This window comes from Osmerus eperlanus, chromosome 1 (assembly GCF_963692335.1).
Source record: "Osmerus eperlanus chromosome 1, fOsmEpe2.1, whole genome shotgun sequence".
Taxonomy (NCBI): domain Eukaryota; kingdom Metazoa; phylum Chordata; class Actinopteri; order Osmeriformes; family Osmeridae; genus Osmerus; species Osmerus eperlanus.
In genome coordinates, this window is record NC_085018.1 from 11440314 (window position 1) to 11460067 (window position 19754).

At 44.2% G+C, this 19754-nt stretch overlaps 2 protein-coding genes across 2 annotated transcripts in view; both read left to right on the plus strand.

Annotated features, from left to right (window-relative positions):
• Positions 1 to 2543, plus strand: part of syn2b (synapsin IIb) — a 36707-nt gene extending 34164 nt beyond the window's left edge. The window contains exons 12-13 of the mRNA XM_062459600.1: positions 323 to 1262; positions 1497 to 2543. Coding sequence (XP_062315584.1) covers positions 323 to 1262; positions 1497 to 1632 — 1076 coding nt within the window. The 3' untranslated portion in view covers positions 1633 to 2543. The remainder of the gene's footprint in view (positions 1 to 322; positions 1263 to 1496) is intronic.
• Positions 2544 to 7099: 4556 nt separating this feature from the next.
• pparg (peroxisome proliferator-activated receptor gamma) lies at positions 7100 to 18000 on the plus strand. Its single transcript, XM_062459587.1, has 7 exons — positions 7100 to 7248; positions 11098 to 11358; positions 11542 to 11711; positions 12908 to 13046; positions 14744 to 14943; positions 16251 to 16767; positions 17624 to 18000. Exons 1-7 carry the CDS (start codon positions 7134 to 7136, stop codon positions 17869 to 17871), a joined length of 1650 nt encoding a protein of 549 aa, XP_062315571.1. The 5' UTR covers positions 7100 to 7133; the 3' UTR covers positions 17872 to 18000.
• The last annotated feature ends 1754 nt before the right edge of the window (positions 18001 to 19754 follow it).

Below are 19754 nucleotides of genomic sequence, written 5' to 3' on the forward strand. Positions count from 1 at the left end.
TGGAACCTGGGTCGGGATCCTCCAGGGTGCATCACTGCAGCCCTCCGACGTTGACTTGCTCCCCTGTACACCATCAGTGAGAATGAGTTATTAACTCATTAGAATGAGTTATTAGTCTGATCTAGCCTCCCATCTGAGCTGCTTGGTTCCCTAGATGAGGCTTTGAGATGCCTTGTTTGTCCAGTCAGTGCATTTAAATGATTGGTGCTGGATATGAAGCTTTCACAACCTTGCTAGTTCTTTATGTTGATTAATATGTGTTGCAAGGTTCAGCCATATTTGTTGATGATGAACAATGTCTGTTTGTTGTATTCTCCTGCAGGGGGCCCAGTGAGAACTCAGGAGTCAATGTCTAAGAGTGGGGAGCCTTCAACAGAGCCAGCCCAGAAAGAACCATGTGCCAAAACCCTCTCCAGTACAAAAAACAGTCCCGGTACAAAAGCCACCCCCAGTACTAAAGCCGACCCCAGTTCCAAAGCCTGCTCCAGTTCAAAGGCCTGCTCCAGTTCAGAGGCCTGCCCCACCGAAACTAGCACCAGCCCCAACTCCTGCTGTAGCCCCAGCCCCAACTCCTGCCCCTGCAGCCGCTCAACCCCTGACCACGCACCAGCACCGGCTCCAGTCCAATCTCCTCTAGCTGCAGACCCATTCCCCATCTTAACCCCGACAGCAGCCCCAGCCCCAGTCTTGGCCCCAGTCTTGGTCCCAGTCCCAGCCCCAGTCTTGGTCCAGCCCCAGTCCCTGTCCCAGCTCCAGCACCCACCACAGAGCAGCCAAAGCCCCAGCCTCAGGTGTCCCCAGCACCTGCTCCTGGGAAGCCCACTGAGCTGCCTCCAAGCCGCTGCCTCCCAAGCCGCTTCCTCCCAAACCTGTGCCTCCAGTACGCAGGAATTCCAAACCACAAATCCAGCCAAAGCCCCAGACCCCACCTCCCCCAGAGCCATGCCCAAACCTCAGCCAGAGGGCTCCGATTCACCCCTAGTCCCAACACAGGTGCAGTCTACAACAAAGGTCCAACTCCAGTCTCAATCCCAAGCTAAGCTGCAGTCACCACCTAAAGCTCAGCCCCAGACTAAGGCACCGTCCCCCAGAGCAAACCCCAACCCCAGCCCCTGCCCCTGTCCAGCCCCAGCCCCAGCCAATGCCCCTGACCCCGCCCCAGCTCCAGAGCCAGTGGCCGGCCCGGCCTCAGCCCAGGCTGAAGCCGAGCCTCCTGTTGAGGAGCAGCCTACAGCCCAACCGAAGACTCATCCACTGCTCAAGTAAGAACCTAAACCACAGCACATTATAGCTGACTATAGACTTGATACTTTCATATCACAGATTTCCTACAAAAAGAAACGTCTTGAATTTGCAGTGTCATTGACATTCAAAGAACGACCGTCAATTACATTTAGTCAACCAAGTGTTAAGCTCAACCTCAGCCATCATGACTGCTTGTGCATCTCTTCATTGACGTATGTTGTCTGACTTTTTCCCTGCTTGTCCTCCTTCAGCAAATCACAGTCCCTGACCAATGCCTTCAATGCCATCAGTGACACCTCTTTCTTCCGCTCGGGTAACGAGGACGAGGCCAAGGCAGAGACCATCCGGAACCTGCGCAAGTCCTTCGTCAGCCTCTTCTCCGACTAACTGCAGCCCTGTTAAATGCCTGGGGATTGGGGCCGATGATGACATGATTGACATGAGTGTGACCCAGTCTGAGATTAACTGTGTGTTAACTTCCTGTATACATCCCTCCCTCCCCCACAGCTTCTCTGTCTCAGTGTCAGTGAAGCCCAGTTGAGTGTTAATGTACAGTGATGGTTCTGGCTCCAGGTACGTCTGTCTACAGCAAGGTACCATAGCCCTCGTCCAAAACCTTGAAGTCTGTCCATGTGAGAGGAGAATGATACTACCTTCCTATGCATGGCTCCATCACAGTCGTGGTTGTGGAGCGTGAGGGATATCAATGTCGAGTTCAACCCCCATTGCCTCTCTAGATGTTGTAGCCTTATTGTGACAGTGTCTGTTTTCTCACGGCCAGATAAGAGGCTGTGTCTGGTGACCCTTGTTTAAGCCCCCATGTACTGTGTAGACATCTGCAGTAGTGTGGTTTGTTCCTTCTTCTCATAAAGACATTGAGACAGTTTGTGCAATAACACCTCAGTGTGACTGTAGACTACAGTCACTCCCATAAGCAGTACCTCTCTTTCTATCCCTCTCCCCTTTTCAAGATACTGTTAACTGGTCAACCGTAACTGGTCAATTTCAACTAAGTTGTCGTGTTTCTCGAGATGAATGCTTCCAGTGTATGTAAAGGAAGCTGGGTGTCAAGCAGTTTCCATCATGTCAGCTTACCCACGAATGCCACATGTTGTTTGCAGTCAATTCTAAAATAGTGTATTGTATTTATGTATCTGTCATCTCAGGAGTTTATTTTGTTATTGACAGTATATTTGGGTTTATTTGTTTGGCTCCATATAGTTCAGTTTGTATACTGCTTTGCATGATCCGGTGACTAATGTTTTCTGTACAGATGTCAATAAATATGTGGCCCATTGTCTCACTAATTGATCAGTGATTCATATGTCTGCATTGTTATTTGTTTCTTTGTCTGACACCACCATCCATGATAACCACTGTAGCTACTGTTTCGATGTCATTCTGTCTACCATGAAGCAGGGTGCCTGTGGGAGCGTCTACAGAATGCCCAGATTCCAAAGCTTCTCTAATGTGTTGTTTTTTGGTGACTGGATTTCCTGATCAAATGATCTTTTGTGGCTTGACTGAACAAATATGACACACTGCAAACAAATGACCAAATCAAGGCTTTCACCAGAAGATGGCACTACAGCACAGGAAACTCCAGGCATATTGATGAGACCAATGTAATTGTCATATTGATAACACATTTATAACCATACTGTGGTTGTGAACATTAATGTGTGAACAGGGCCCTTCCCCGACAGGTTTGACATATTTACTCAATTCCGATGCTCCATACTCTGGTTCTTATGTTCTGGATGTAGGTATTTACAGTTGTCAAAATATAAAAATATGGGAAGGAACTGTGGGCTATGACTGTGGGAAAGCAACAGCCCCACCCCCCGCCACCCCATCCACACACACATACACACACAACTAGGAGTCGGTAGCAGTATGAGCCAGCCCTGTTTGTTTTGGTGTCCATCCCATCACAGCTCTTCCATAAAAACGATACCACAGAGAATGCTATATTGTAAACACTGTGTTTTTGCTGAGGACTACAGAACTCCTGGGGGCATCCTGAGTGACATGAAGGACCTGCGTGGGGTGGCCCAGTGGATGTCAGTGGAAATAAGTCAAGTCTGCCAACTCCCTGGATTCCCCTGGTCTGAGATCACATTTGAGATCAAAGCCCAGCAACCCATATAGGCTTTATCTGCCATATCACCTGAGACAGTAATTATACATATTAAAAAAACATACTTGATATTGGGTCAATTCATATAATGTTCATTGGTTGCTCTGTGTAAAATGATACAGTGCTGGTTATTGCGAGTTCAGAGTTTACTACCTGTAAGGGACCTACAAGCAGATGCTATGTGGTTCACACACGTCTTGACTCACTGGAACTTCGACATGGATCCATCTAATAGTCTAATAGATGCACTCCGAGTAGGGTATTGCACTGCACTTTCTATTAGATTTATGACGAAAGCCATAAATCACAGCTTTGAGAGTTCTTTGGCGCTTCCGCGTCGTCCATGTGATCCTGATAGGAGTTCCAGAGGGAGGAGAAAGACAAGCAGCGTGACAGCATGAAAAGTTAAACAGCTTTCACTACATTTGAAACATTGTCGTAGAGAGGCAATACTACAACTTTTGTGCTGTGCATCACCCACCTATCGTGACTCACCACCAGACAACGACAGCCGTGCAGCCGTTTATTAATAACGTTGCAACCGAGAAGACGAAAACTTGCAAAGCTAAAGCAAGGAAGTGGCACGAGCTTCAATTTACCACCAATTCAGGTCAGAACTTCTATCATAATTCTTTCTTGCGGTGTTTGAGGTCATTAGTCTACAGTGGGGATGATGGAATTAGACTCCAGAATGTTCAAGTCTCAACGAACTGTCACTGTAATAGCCCAAACACTGCTTACCATGAATTTGAAAGAATCTGACATGCATCTGATGTGTAGCATTTACAGTAGTCACCGTGGAACAGGTAAGTGTAGTGAATCTACTATCAACTTCAAACAAAACCATTATGTCAAATACGTGACCGTGCAGAAATTGCAGTTAGGCTTCTGAAGTGGCTAAATAAGTAGATGGGCCTCATAGTATTTCCACAGTATTACCCGCATTTTTACCAACACCTTTTTAGAAATGTAACTTAAGTATGACTATGTTATGTGTACTGTATGTGATACACACCTTTTTTGAAGGAGTGCAATATACAGAATACTGATTTAGAAGCACCCAAGTTACACAGTAGCCCATTCAGTTGGTAGATTTGCTTATTTTGGAATCACATCCACCAGATTTGTGGATGTTGGTATTGTATAAATCTACTATCTGAGTGGTGTTTTGGTGCCTCAATTATTGGCAGGCTGTTAAACTAAGGATAGATCAATAGCACAATGTACAGTTAAGGACCAGGATGAGTTTAGGACTGCTCGCCTGATCGGTCCTCTTAGAAGTTTAATGTTGTGAGAGGATAACCTCAACTTTATTTATTTATAAAAAGATAGTGATAAAAGTTGTTTGGTCTATTTTCTTGAACACTTGCCACCAAGTTTGTGATATAGCAGAGTATTATATTTTATGTTTGAGTCGCAACAGATAGTGTGGATACAGTCAGCCAACACTTATTGAGTTCAATAAGACTACTTCCAATTGAAAGTACAGGTTCCATTAAAAGTAAAAAATAAATATTCAATACATCACAATTGACATCATACCTCAGGGTGTTATGCTGTCACAAGGTTGAATCAAGTTCAAGCTATTTTAAGGAATGACTGAGTCACTTCTGATAAAAATGACATTTTAATGCTAGCCATGGTTAGTGACAGAATTGTGAAATGGACATCATTTTAGGGGAAGAGTGGAAAGGTTACTTTCCACTGAATGACACATTAATGAAACCTTATTTATTGTTTATTGTGCATCCACAACCACCATTTATTATCCTTACTGTAAGTATAATTCAACACATCTTAAAATGTGTTTTGTGCATAGTGTTGTGTAATTTACACCGAATATATTGAGCATCATATGAAATCCTTGTCTGCTCGTGTGTACCATCAGTAGGTTCATCAGCTGATAACCTGCACAGTATTTGACCTTCGCTAAACAGGTCAACCTACGTGAGGGGAATGTGTAAAAGTTTGTTTTAGGAAACCTGATTTGGTTACATAATCGCTGCTACAATTGTGATGTAATGTGCAAATACAGCTATGAATAGTAAATAAAAAGAAAGACTTTAGCAGTTCATTGTGGTTATATAATTGAGTTTGTGTGTGTGTGTGCGCGCATTTGTGTGTGAGCGCGCACGCGTGTGTGAATGTGTTATGGACTTTGTTCCTTTGTAATAAATGTAGTGCGCCAGCAGATACCAACCTTGTTTTGTTGAGCTTTAACATGAACGCACACGGTTATCTTTCACAATACATGAAAACGGACCTGTGTCAATGCAACAAAACGCATGGTACCATACACACCCTCCCAAATCAAGTTCATTGAAATAATTCTGGACCGAATCCGAAATCTAAAAGCTGGTTATCTCGGTTGGAGTCAATTAAATTTGATATAGAACAGGATGCAGAAAAGCAGCTTCCATTTTGTTCTGTTCCTCAGGGAACACAATAAGTGGCTTTGCACTTTCACATAGACTTACCCAAAGGGGGTATGAGTGAAAACTCAGTAGGGGAAAGACAAATCAAACAAGGGCCCAGGTCAAGATTCTTTCAGTGGGAACGGTAGTCTAATGTTAGTCCTCTGAACAGTGTGTCCATATGTTGTTATCCATGTAGCAGCACACTGCCGCCTCTTCCTGTCCACCTCGAGGAACAGAGGGAAGAGCCCCCTCCTCCCCCTCCTCCCCCTCCCCCTCCTCCTCCTCCTCCTTCCGAGGACAGCCAGCCAGGGGTGGTTAGATTAGAATAGAGAAGTGAAGGCCTTCACAGTTTAATGCTCCTTCCTTATCCACGGAGGAAGCGCGGCAAAGCCCACGGGAGTGATCAACTATTAACTCATTCCTATTTAAAGAAAGTGGAGAAAAGTTCATGTCCTTAGATATTGTGCAAACCTAAATTCCCAGGGAGCTACACAATGCAGATCTTGCGGATATGAGCCACCCGCCACAAGCGTGTGGCTGTAACCGTTCCAATGGGATTTTTAAGATCCCCCAGAGTGTTGTTTGTTGGGGAGTTAGCCTGTCATTCATGAGTCCAATCCTGGATCAAACAGAATCAACGTCCTGTAGATCAGACCTTTATCATGCCTGGAATCAGCTGTCTCCAGGCCAGATGGTTTTGTTTATTCAAAAATGTAACAGCACTGCCTACATGTGAACATTAGAGGGTCTTATCAGGGATCAAAATGTTGTCTGAGTTGGACCCATTGATTTAGCAAACAACAAAGAAGCACATATTTCTTCATTTGAATACTCGAGGAAATCGACAACCAGGATTGTACTTATAAAAGAACTGATGTCAACTTTACGGTTAGCTTTTGTTTAATGACTTGCATTGTTGTTTCATTTTGACTATACCAAAGACAACAGTCAGTTGTTTTAAAACAACATAATTACACACACACACACACATAATTACTTCATTTGTATACCAGTGATTAAAAACACCTTCTCAAAAATACAACCAGTCAGAAAGACCTGTTTCAGCCTAAGACACATAATATTGTAGACAGTTCTAGAATTGACCTTGTCCGGTCTGCTGTGTTGAGAGAAGTGGAACCAGCAAGAGGCTTCGCGTCAGAATGAAGCAACAGGAAGTCATCTGGCTAGTCTAGCATCTCACACACATGCAAACGCAGGCGACAGGGACACATGATGTGGAGCTGTCTGCATTTCTGCTGAGCTTGATATTCTCCCGGCAGAGGAATGACTCTCTCTTGTTCCTTTCAACTTGTCACATCCTCAGGAAAAGCATGAGCGGCCCACCTAACCCACACACACACATGACAAGTTCAGCTCTGGCATCTAGTTGTAGCTCTCTGACACACTGTATCAGAAAGGACCTTCTGCGCTCTGGAAGGAGACAGGGTGAGTGCTGTGTTATCGTGTATGTTTTTCTGCCGAGGTGTGCGTATGGAACTGTTGACTGAGACTTTAGTACACAACCTTACAATCAAAATGCTTTGTTCATAACTAGGCTATCCCATAAGTCTTTCCTGCCAAGGACCCCATCTTCCCCTACACCAGGTGAGAGGGAACTTGTCTGGTTTCACTTGAAGTAGGTGGGCATGCGGCAGACAACAAATCAGTGATGCAAATCAGATTTTGTCTCGTCGGGATTTGAGTCAGTGTGTGCCCGTGTGTGTGCCAGCTCTGTGAGATGTGGTCACCTGCCTCCCTCGGTGTTAAGCTTTGATCTGGGAGGTTCATGCACACTGTCGTTCCCCCGGCATGAGCAAACTCAGAACCAGCCAGGTGCGTGGGAGAACTTCCAGACTCTCGGTTCGACTGAGAGGTGACAGGCTAGACATGGGTCAGTGAATGGAAGAGAAACCTTCACACCCCTTGGGTATGCTGGTTTCACATACTTGACACGCTGTGTGCAAGGTTTGCACTTTTGGGAATACTGTGTTGGTTCCATTGCACCAGTTGACCAAGTTAGCAGAAGTGGTCATGTTGTTTTCTGTCCAGGTCTGAAGGGGTGTTGTCGCGACCACAAGCACTGTGTGATGTTCATTATGCTGGTGTCTTGCCTGATGAGGTCAGGAAGTCACTTTGCTCTGAGTGCAGTGTGTGTGTTTTCCACTTTGGGTTTGAGGTTTGAGTGGGTTTGTGTACCCCTGTTTGCCTGTAATTGCAGACTCAAGAAGCTTCACTCTGAACCTACCGTTCAGAGGAAGTGGATTTTACATGAAGATTGACATAATGCCCTTTCATAGACTTCATGGCCTGTTAGAGATGGAGAGATATATATCAAGGACATTTCCATCTACATGTGTATAGAATGTGAAACTCTAAAACCCCGACAACACACACTCTCTGCTGTGTGGCTCGTAGGTGTTGTCTGTGTGTAAATGGGCTCTCTGAATTAATACGTAGGTGTCAACGTCTATTTTTTGTATTTTGGTCTAAACTTGATCTTGTTGAAAAGTCCCTGCTACTTTTCATCACGTGAGACGTGAATCGTGGAGGCGATCAAACATCCTCTGAATGCAACCAGACAGGTTCCTCTGGAGCATCATTCTTCTTACACAAACACGTATTTCTAAATTGTAATTAATTAGAAAGTCATTAGCATTTCCAGAAGCTTTCTCCTTTTGTTTTCAAAATACGTGACGCAAAATGAGAAATTTCTTTTTTGTGGATGGATGCTGCTTATTGTAGGACTTGATATGTTTTTTTATTATTATTATTGTGTCACAAGGTTTAACTCACAAGCACATCTCAGCTTTAAGCTCTCATTGTTCTGTGTTATTTGATGTGATATCCCAATCCCTGGACAGAGATTGGGTGTTGTGAAGAAATATGAATGTAAAACATTGCATTCCTTTTGCAAGAACGTCCCTGAAGAGTAGATGTCTTCACATTTTCTTCTCGCTTGTGAATCTTTATAGGCAAAGGAAAAATAAGTCTTCCTTTTCTAAAGATAACTTGAGATGGATATGTGCAACTGTAAAATATTGGAACATGAGCATTTGCTAATTGTCCGTTGCCAGGCTTGCAGAGTCAAACCTACTCTGCAGTGCCAGTGTCAGATCAGACGTTGGTGAATATACATCAGACAGTGTCACTGGACTGAACAGGGTGACTTTGCGTGTGTGAGTTGCCCAACTTAAGTATAATTACAGCAGAAACTGTCTTAGCTTAGTTTTCTGTGCATATGCACGTGTCTCAAAAGAAATAGCGTTTGTCTCAGAAATATGTCTGAAACAAGTTGGTCTGATGTCTGAAATAAGTTGGTCTGATGTCTGAAACAAGTTGGTCTGTCTTCCAAGTTTGTCAGACAGATGTCACATGCTGATTCAAGTCAGTCCCACTTCCATCTAGACTCTTTATGATATCTCAGTAAACAATCAAAACAAAATGTGCGAACACTGTCAAATCTGATAACATAACGCATCCATTCTTTGTCAATTCTTGAGCTTCCTATAATGTATTCACACCACCAAGTTCTGTGTGCTATGATTAAGAGGCCCTTTGTATCCCTCGACAAAGCCAATACATCAAGGGTCATATCCAGCTTATTTAGGCCGAGATCTTCTTCCCATCTTTTAGAGGTCATAGAAGAGAGTAGAAGAGATACTGGAGAAGACAGAAAGGAACTTTCAGGGGATGAGCCAGACAGAAGCAGCCTCCGCCAGAGGTCTGCAAGATCAGACTTGACAAACGGACCAGGGTCTGGGTGCCAGGAGGTGTAGGCGCCTCACGAGGCTGGTCTCGTGTGAATGCACAGTACATTAACGCTGCCGCTCGTTTGTCACCTTTTGTGTCGTCTGATAGGACGGCACACACAGCCTGCGCTCGCACACAGACAGGATCTTTTCTTCACTCGGTTCTCCTCCCACGTGTTCGCCTTGCGATGCAACGGTGGGGTGGCTGAGCCACGTCGCGGAATCATTGTGATAAGAGGGGTTGCTGATGTGAAACACCAATTCACCAGGGGATGATTCAGTCCTGGGATGTTCTGGGGAGTCGGCGTCTCTTGCCAGAGGTCTGACTCCACAATCTGAAGACTTTGCCAACCAGAGCAGAAGGCCATCCGGATACAAGGCCTGTTTACCGCAACTCTGAATACGCGGGTATAGGCCAGAACATAGGCCTCCAACACTATTAATAGGTGTCATCTACCCACCACTTCCAGGACATTGCTATATAGAGGATTTGGCTCCTCCTGACACATCTCTGAAACAATGTGGCAGAAGTCGTTTGTTTAAGTTGATCCCTGTTGATTTGTGTTGCCCACATTCCACACAGTTATCAGTAAACAATAAGTAATTTAGGAGAAAGGATGTTTTGTTCCGTGATTATATTTTGGGAAGTCATTTGGAACCATTTCAATTCATTAGGGTGTTTCATGACCTCTGGTCCTGTATTCATACTTTTGGCTTTTTGGCTATACAGTAGAATGTATCAGCTTCCATTCGATTTAGACTTTTAAATTAGTACCATAGAGTTTATGCTGATAAGCAGTCTATTCACAGTTTCAAATAAGCGGGTTTAGCGAGAAAGTATTTATAATTGTTTTACACACTACCAAATGAAATTAATTGAACAGTGGTGGTCATGATGACCCAGTCCTCACGTCACATGACTGCATGTGGCCTGTAGCAATGTCTGAATGTACGTTTATTGAAAGTGGTCAACCGAATGAAAGTTCACTTCATTATCAGACACAGGGATTCACGTAGATGGCTGAGCGTTAAGCACTGCTGCAGCCCGCTGTGTAGTCAGAAGTTCTTTCAGTCTACAGCAGATCTGGTTCAGTTATTTAGGTCCGTTTCATCAGATCTGCTTGTCTGGAGTGTCAGATGACAGCATGGTGAAACTTGCAACAGAGTCACAGGCTCTGCAGTGCTTTGGACCGAGATCCCTTAAAGTCACCACAGTGTTTTCACTGGTCAATATCAGCTTGTCATAAGTGTCGGAAATCATTTTGATTTCATTTTTTATTACCGGCCTCTGCGCTCAGCCTCTCCCAGCCGAGCTGGGCGACTCTGGGTCGTCACAGCGCCGTGTTTAGGCAAGAGAGAGAACGTGCGTGCCTGCCTGTGTGTTTGTGTTTGAGGGGGCGGGAGGTTGAGGTGTGTCTGTGTTCTCGGGGGAAGCATGCATTCCTAGCCATCTTTCTTGACGTAAATGCATGAATGCTCATGTGTGTGTGTTCTCAGGAGTTTCCCCCACCTGGACCTGACTCTATGTCTCTGTGCTGTCCTTCAGACATGGTGGATACCCAGCTTCTGGCTTGGCCAATGGGCTTCAGCCTGACCCCCGTGGACCTGTCTGAGCTGGACGACAGCTCCCACTCTCTGGACATGAAGCCCTACTCCACCTTGGACTACACCAGCATCTCCAGCTCCATCTCCACCAGTATCTCCAGCAGCCTTTCCACCAGCATGACCTACATCCCCAGCCCGCCCCAGTCTGACCACCTGGCCAACATGGATTACACATACAACTACAAGAGTCACGATGGACAAAGTATGTCTCTCTCTGCTGTAGGCTCATTTGCCTTATCATACCATTGAGCCACCCAGACTATGTGTTATTTATGTTGACAGGCAGTACCAGTGTAGCAGGATATGCAAACGTTTTCCTGAGCATGTTGAACGCGGGCTTGTTGGCCTGGTCTCATCTCCTCTGTCGCCTGTTTCCCATGTTTAGGTTCAATCAAACTGGAGCCAGAATCGCCCCCACAGTATACAGAGAGCAGCCACTTGTATTCCAAACTGCACGATGACCCTTCTCCTGCAATATTGAACATCGAGTGCCGTGTGTGCGGGGACAAAGCCTCTGGTTTCCACTATGGGGTGCACGCCTGCGAGGGTTGTAAGGTCAGAGTCCTCCATCTTCTTCCACTGCGTTGCAGTCTCAATTAGCACTGGTTCGGCATCCTACAAGGCTAAAAGGATTGGCTAGCCTTGAACTTTTCCTTTTGAACTTGTCTGTCACTTCAACCACAAGCATACAGCAGGTTTCCACTCATCGGGTAGCGCAGCCTAAGGACGGGCAACCAAGCTGTTGTATATTTAGATAATGATATGTGTGGTTGTGGGTGTTTGGTATACGTATTTCCACTCATTGTTCTTTTAAACAGTGAGGTGAGATTACCTGATAAAGATGTGGGTTTTCTTGTCCTTCAGATGTGTCATCTCTGTGCCACCACTATAGTATAATCTTTTTCACGTTACTGGCAGATACATCATTTTAAAGTACCGCTATTTGCAGCCCAGGACAGAAGGTCTGTCTTCTCATGTGTACCAGTTTATATTATCACCCACAATATTACCTGTATTAATACCTATTGCTAATATGTTTTCTTTATTAATTATGACTGAAGTAGACTATTTTAAAATGTGTGTCTAGCCCGGTAGTGTAGAGGGACTGTGTGACACATCATAAGTGACCGTGTGAATGCTGTTATTTGATTATCGAACAAAATCATTGTTCTGTTGTCTGCTCCAATTACTATGGAGAAGAATGCCAAAAGTAGGCATCAGCCAAACAGGTTAATACATTTATTGTTTAAAAAACAAAACAAATCTTTACCTCGGTGGAGACTCACAGCTGTAAATATTCAGACAAAACAAATTCTCACAGAGAATTGCAATGTCCTTAGAGTATACCATGTTTGGGCCCAATTTATTTTCATTAGACTTTATCGATCTATCAATTTGTGATCTCACTAGCACCTGACCCATCAGTGTGTAGTGTGTCTTTATATAAGGTCTCTGGTATTACATTACTTTGGTTGTCAATGATCGCGTGACAACGTGGCAGAGTAGGCGGTTTATCTGAGATATCACCAAGCCCTTTATGACTCCACGCATAATCAGCGGATGAAAAATTGCTTTTTATGTTGACTTAAGAAAGCATGACTAAACATGACCTTATTGCTCTTAAGGACAGCAGAACCGATACCACAAATCGACTGACTGGTATACACATTTAGTAGTGCCGGCTTTTCTTCATGCCCGGCTTTTCTTCATGCCCGGCTTTTCTTCATGAGATTTTGTGTTTGTCTTTTCAGGGTTTTTTCCGTAGGACCATAAGGTTGAAGCTTGTTTACGACCACTGTGATCTTCACTGTCGCATCCACAAAAAGAGCCGCAACAAATGCCAATACTGCCGTTTTCAGAAATGCCTCATGGTGGGCATGTCACACAACGGTAAGAAATGACCTCTGGATAATAGACGCTGACCCTGATTGGCAATGAATGAGTCTTCTTTCTTACAACCACAGTGGACTGTGGGGCCCTCTAACTCTTTCTTTAGAATCAAAGGATGCAGTTCACAAACAAATGATCACAAAGTCAGAAAATGCTAAGTGTTGTGTACCCTATTCCAGCACATCTAAGAGCATGTTCCCTCGTTCCTGAACATGGTTAATGTTCTTGACCAGGCGTATTATCTCTTGACCCTTGACGAATGATTGTAGAATAGTTGTGTTTGTGAGACCCCATTATACTGGCTTCACCACTGATGATTAAGATCTTTATCTTAACATCTACCAGTCCTATACTGTATATGCAGTGGCATATTTCCTCTTCTGTTTCCGCTGTTGTCTTAGAACCCCAGCCGTCTATACCCTGTCTTGGTTTCCTTTCAGAGTTTTCACATGTTTCTGTAAAAGAAAGAAAAAAAGAAATGTAAAAATGCCCCCCCCCCCCCCCCCCCCTGCCTGCCAGCTTCTATACTTGAAACCATTTTGAAAGAGCTGCTGTGGGTGTTTAGAGTCTGAGTAACCAAGAGCCGATAAGACACTTCTGGTATATGACTCTAGCGTTTTCACAGTGGCAGGTCATTCAAGTTTGTCCTTATACAACCACCAGGATTTCAATAGATTGCATTCTTGTCACTCCCCGCCTCTCTATCTCTTTCTCTCTCTCTCTTTGCTAGTGGTTAGTGAAATTTAGGTCGGTAAGTTTTAGATGTTTTTTTTTTTTTATCAATGATTCATGGAAGCAGCCCTGGCTGTCTCCCATAATGCCTTGTCACTGCTCTTGGCTCGTTTCCTAGACGTAGGAGGCAGCAGCTATGTATACGTTTACAAAAGGTGTGATGGTGAAAGGGCCACAAGGAGTTATCACGCAATACAACCATTATACAACCACATACACAACAGGCACGTTGAAAATCTGTTGACTTCCGGAAAAAGAAGAATGAGACGGATTAGCTCACTAAAATATGTGACGCAAAAGGGATGGGGAATTAAGACTTTTGAGGATTTCAGAAGTTCATCTTTCAGACATGTTTTGTGTCTGCATTTTGAGCTGAGGTTCCAATTATGCAAAGCTTTCTTTTTGTCAGTTTGTTTAAACCTTGCCACCCTCAATGATACAATCTGAATACCAGACAGTCTTTTCTCTATCTCTAGAGAAGCTTATTTTTTGACAGTTCAGCACTGATGGCCGTCATCTGATGAACTTTGTTAAACTGGGGGTCATTGGCCATTAACTTTTATTGACATACTGTTCAAACATAAGACATGTGATAAATAGTTATACAAATGTTTGAAAACGATCCTGTTATTGTAAATATCCTCATCTGTATTTCAAGTCTTTGAGTCCTTGAATATATCTCAATATTGTTTGATCTCAGAATGCCTATCTTTTTAATCTGCACATTGCTTTTTCTCATAAAACTATCCAACATAAAAGGGTTATAAAAACAATGTTAATCACTTCATTACTGTGGTCTTATGAGAATAATTTTTGGTAGGCTTTTAACATCACACATCACAGCCAGCACAAATGGAAGTGTCCATGAAAATGTTGAAGTCTGGGAGATTTGAAGGCGAATAGACTTTAATGTGTGTGTTTGTGTGTGCGTGTGCACACGCTTGTGTTTCATCTCCCATTCCCAGCCATTCGTTTTGGCAGGATGCCCCAAGCGGAAAAGGAGAAGCTGCTGGCTGAGTTCTCCACTGACATGGAGCATATGCACCCTGAGGCTGCAGACCTAAGGGCCCTGGCCAAACATCTCTACGAGTCCTATCTCAAGTACTTCCCATTGACCAAAGCCAAGGCCAGGGCCATCCTCTCAGGGAAGACTGGGGACAACGCGGTGCGTATGTGGAGCTGGCCCACGGACACAAGTCAACCTGTTTACTGATATTCTGGTCGAATCCAGTAGATAGACACTTGCTGTAGGACTCTTTTGTTTTTAGGCACGAGTACAGCCAAATAAAATGGCATGTTGAGGGAAGTTCAAAAGAAGACTCTTTTTTTGTATTTAATGGGCTTTGACATGGGGAGTGGAAATTCAGGTTTCACACATGCACGTGTTGTTCAAGTGTAGGAGGTTTCAAGTTTCCATTGCAGGTACAGTACTATACTAATGAGGGACTATTGTGCCGTATAATGTTATCTGCTTTCTTTGGTACATTGCACACAGTTGAGCCTGTCAGTCAACTTATTTCATGGGCAAACTGAAACTAAGTGAACTGAATTGACAAGAGGCACAGCAGAAAGGGGGTTGTTTGAGCAAACGCTGTTAATTCACAGTCAGTAGGAAGCCTAACGTCAATGTGTGACTAAACTTCTAAATATCTAATCTGAAAAACCAAGACACTCATAGCCTGCTCTCATATTAACCCTGACTATTACTCTATATTACTATTTATTTTGACGAAATGGTTTAGCTGTAAAGTGTAGGACAGTGTCTCTACAATGCTATATGTCCTAAATATCCTTACAGTCTTTGCATCTATGGACATTGTCACAGTTTCAGTTGCTTCTGTTTGGATTTGTTTTATCCTGCAGCCTTCTCGCCTGAAGTGTAGTAGCTTCGGAGGAGATGCAGCAGTCTTTACAAAGCCGTTCAGGCATGCTAGACTGTCATACGCTTCTGTGGTAACCGATAGGTCCAAGGCTAGTTGACATCCCCTCTTTCAGCTTGTTATGGCTGTTCCCCCTGGTGATACCGGCCAAATGATACAGAACAGCTGTCTGCAGCAGGAATATTTATCAAAGCCCAAGAAGCAAACTGTAATTCTTTAAACCATGTCGAGGACAATACGGATACTGTCGTTTGTGGATTCACGCCAGTGCACTATGTGCTTGCCAATGTATTTCCAAACAGTTTGCTTGGCCTGGTTGAAATTTTGCCTCAGTGAAATGTCCTTTCCTCGTGTCCAAGACAAATGATTCCGCTTCCAAGACATTAATGATACTGTGTAGATGCTTGTCTGCAATCATAAGTTTGATTACGCTAAGAAAGACACAGGCATCACTGCTCATTTTCAGTTGAAGGCTTTACTATTAACATGAGTTATTACTCCCCGACTCCCCAAAGGAGTGATATAACCTCCGAAAACGTGAGAAACCCTAGTTCCTGTCCAGTAGAATGACGGTGCGTTTGTCTCTCCTCAGCCCTTTGTCATTCATGACATCAAGTCCCTGATGGAGGGAGAGCAGTTCATTAACTGCCGCCAGATCCCAGTTCCAGACCAGCAGCCTCCCTCCAGTCTTGGGCTGGGGGTCCGGGGGGGCGTGGGGGCAGCGGACGTGGTCCAGGACCCCGCGAACGCCGTCGAGCTGCGCTTCTTCTACAGCTGCCAGTCGCGCTCCGCAGAGGCCGTGCGGGAGATCACGGAATTCGCCAAGAGCATCCCGGGCTTCGTGGGGTTGGACCTGAACGATCAGGTGACCCTGCTGAAGTACGGCGTGATTGAGGTGCTGATCATCATGATGGCGCCGCTGATGAACAAGGACGGGACGCTCATCTCCTACGGCCAGATCTTCATGACCCGGGAGTTCCTCAAGAGCCTGAGGAGGCCCTTCTGCGAGATGATGGAGCCCAAGTTTGAGTTCTCCGTCAAGTTCAACATGCTCGAGCTTGATGACAGCGACATGGCCCTCTTCCTTGCCGTCATCATCCTCAGTGGGGGTGAGTCATAAGGCAGTAACGTTCTGCACCGTGAAACCATGAAACATGGCTGTTTTTGTGGTCCCGGCAATGATTCATCGGAAGTATAGCATGTATGTTGCGAAATAAATGAAGCGCTGGGTGATATGTTTTAAATCTCAGGCAGGGGGGAATTACATTGATAACATATCTGAGTTATCATGTCAGCGGCTACTAAAACACAAGTCAACTTGTTCTGTCCTTGACTATTACTTCAAATGTTATGAAAGAGCTGCTGTGTGTGTTGTCTGTAAACTCAACTGTAGAAACCATGCCAAGTTACACTGGTTTGCTACTTACAATAATGCTTAACAGAACCTAATTGGTTATTGTGTCCAGTGTCCTCTTTATTCATTTGAAATACAACACAGCAGATTCAGAGGTGGTTTAGATTGGCCAGTTAACATTGTCATGGCTTTTTGATAACAGTCCAACCTTGAACCCGCTCGTATCTCGATTACCCACATCAGACCACTGCAGAAGACCTGTGAAACATTAACCTAAATGACAGAGACGATAGTTTGAAATACAGATAAACGCAGAGTTGTGTAAATATAGAACTTGTATTTTTATTTGTATTGCGTGTCTCCATTCTCCATCGCCAAGTACATGAAAGCATTCCTCCTCCCAGCCTCAAAACGTCAATAGATAAGTAGGCTCAACTCAATCGTAGCCCTCCTCCTCTAGCCACCCACATGTAGCTTCCCCGTCTTAGTCAGCGTTTTAGCCTACGTCAGACGTCGCAAAGCCATAACGTGTGAACTTGAACGAGTATTCCCGTCGAGCGGTTCTGACGGGCGCCGTCCTCTCTCCGTGTGTGTGTGTCCGCGCTCCTCAGATCGTCCGGGGCTGCTGAACGTCAAGCCCATCGAGCAGCTCCAAGAGACTGTCCTCCACTCCCTGGAGCTCCAGCTGAAGCTGAGCCACCCGGACTCCATGCAGCTGTTCGCCAAACTCCTCCAGAAGATGACCGACCTGCGGCAGATCGTCACGGACCACGTGCACCTCATCCAGCTGCTGAAGAAGACCGAGGTGGACATGTGCCTGCATCCGCTCCTGCAGGAGATCATGAAAGACCTGTACTAGAGAGAGACACACAGAGAGAGAGACACAGAGAGAGAGACACAGAGAGAGAGAGACACAGAGAGAGAGAGAGAGAGAGAGAGAGAGAGAGAGAGACAGACTCTGGTCGTAATATGGGAACGTATTAGTCATTGTGCCACTGCTGAGCCTAGACATTTCACTGTAGTAGAAAGCCACCAACACACCAACTAGCAGACGAAACCATAAATTGGGGGGTTTACAGCCTGTCTTCAAACAGAGAAAGGGATAGAGGTCAGAGGGATAGAGATGGAGGTTCTCAGCCTTTGAATCATCACTGTGAATAGTTAGCCGCACACAATCTCTTTAATAAGCAGTGTCTCTGCATGCTTTCCAACTGCATGTACATGATGAGTACAGCTTGTGTTCGTAACACAAACGGATCCCATGCCAAGGCATCAATATATGACCTTTTGTAAACCACTTAATCCAAGATTACCATTCTTTGTGTGATCTTGATCTTGTTTGACTTATAAGTCACCCTCTAATGTGAACGTGTGGAACTCAAACAACACTCTGGGCTCATTGTTTATACATACAATATACGATATTTTTGGGTAATTTGCAAGCTTTTTGGACTGTTGCATAAAAACCTTGTGATATGAATGCCACACCCAGAGAACATTTTATTTTTCTTGTGTACAAATAATTTGCCTTCCTAATCTCTTTTCAAAGATTATATTGGTTCATTTTAAATGACCATTCTCTTTTTTATGTTGAATGATAGGGAGATAAATGACTTTCTATTTGCTACTTTTTTATTGGTGAAACTGTATGGCTATATGATTGAAATGTCACTTTTACATTACATGATGACGTATTGATGTCAATGCGGGGAATATATATCAACATGTGTAAATAAATATTTTGTTGATGTTTTATTCTTTCATTTTTCAATGTCGCTACATATGATTTTATCTTAAAGCCATACACTTGGACCAAAGGAGAGTGATTTCATTGTCCTTACAAGTGTCTGACTAATAGCTTCCTACTACTGTATGTTGTAGACCTTTGAGGTGTGCGTGCAACACAAACCCCTAGAGCTATTTTACAGATATTACATCACCCTTTCATTGCGTCTTTCCAAACACACCCTTTTGTGATTGCAAAATGTGAACTCTGCTGAAGACAAAATCAGATGGTTGAAATATGATTACCAGCTGGACTTGGGGGTCCTTCTGGATGTAGAATGAAAATACAACACACAATAAGAATAGCGCACCACATTCAAAGTAACATTTTACTATTGTGAACATGTTTTTAAAATTAGTGAAAGTGAAATATGCCCGTGAGGAGCAGAGTGTATACTATCACATGCAGCAGTCATGGACATTCAATAGTTAAACGCAAACTTGGCAGCGATACATGATTTCAGGGACATAATATAAAGCCTCTGTAGGTTACCGTCCTTGAAAGTAAACAGAAAGATGATATATGAGTTCCCTGCGCGCAATTTGTAAAGCTTTCCTTAAAAGATAAAATCACAGAATGGTTACATTTAATATGACCTAAATCAACAAGTTTCAGTCCATGAAACGTCCCGTGATGCATGAGAGTACAGCAGGCTACACTATACTGCTGCTTCTGTAGGAGTGCCTTAATCCAGCGTAGGTTGAAGGGATTTAAAAAGCTTGTAGATCCTGTTGAGCCACACAAGTCCAGCCTATTTCCTATGCTGCAGTAGGAGAGAGAAGTGATTTGACCCTAAAAATAAAAGTTGGAGTTGGCAGGTGGGTATTCTGGAAGTGGGCCCGGTGGTCCTTTCAGTGATGATAATTAAACAAAGTTTTTATGTTGTGTCAGCATATCCTTACTTTGTTAGCAACCGGTCTCAGCTGACCAGATCCTGCCAACATTCTTCAGTGGCT

What these genes read in the sequence shown, in the direction of transcription:
- pparg (XM_062459587.1), top strand. Translation starts at nt 7,134, where the DNA reads ATGAGCGGCCCACCTAACCCACACACACACATGACAAGTTCAGCTCTG. An exon ending in CAAGAGTCACGATGGACAAA is followed by an intron (nt 11,359 to 11,541) that starts GTATGTCTCTCT and finishes TCCCATGTTTAG; the next exon opens with GTTCAATCAAACTGGAGCCA. An exon ending in GGAAGACTGGGGACAACGCG is followed by an intron (nt 14,944 to 16,250) that starts GTGCGTATGTGG and finishes GTCTCTCCTCAG; the next exon opens with CCCTTTGTCATTCATGACAT.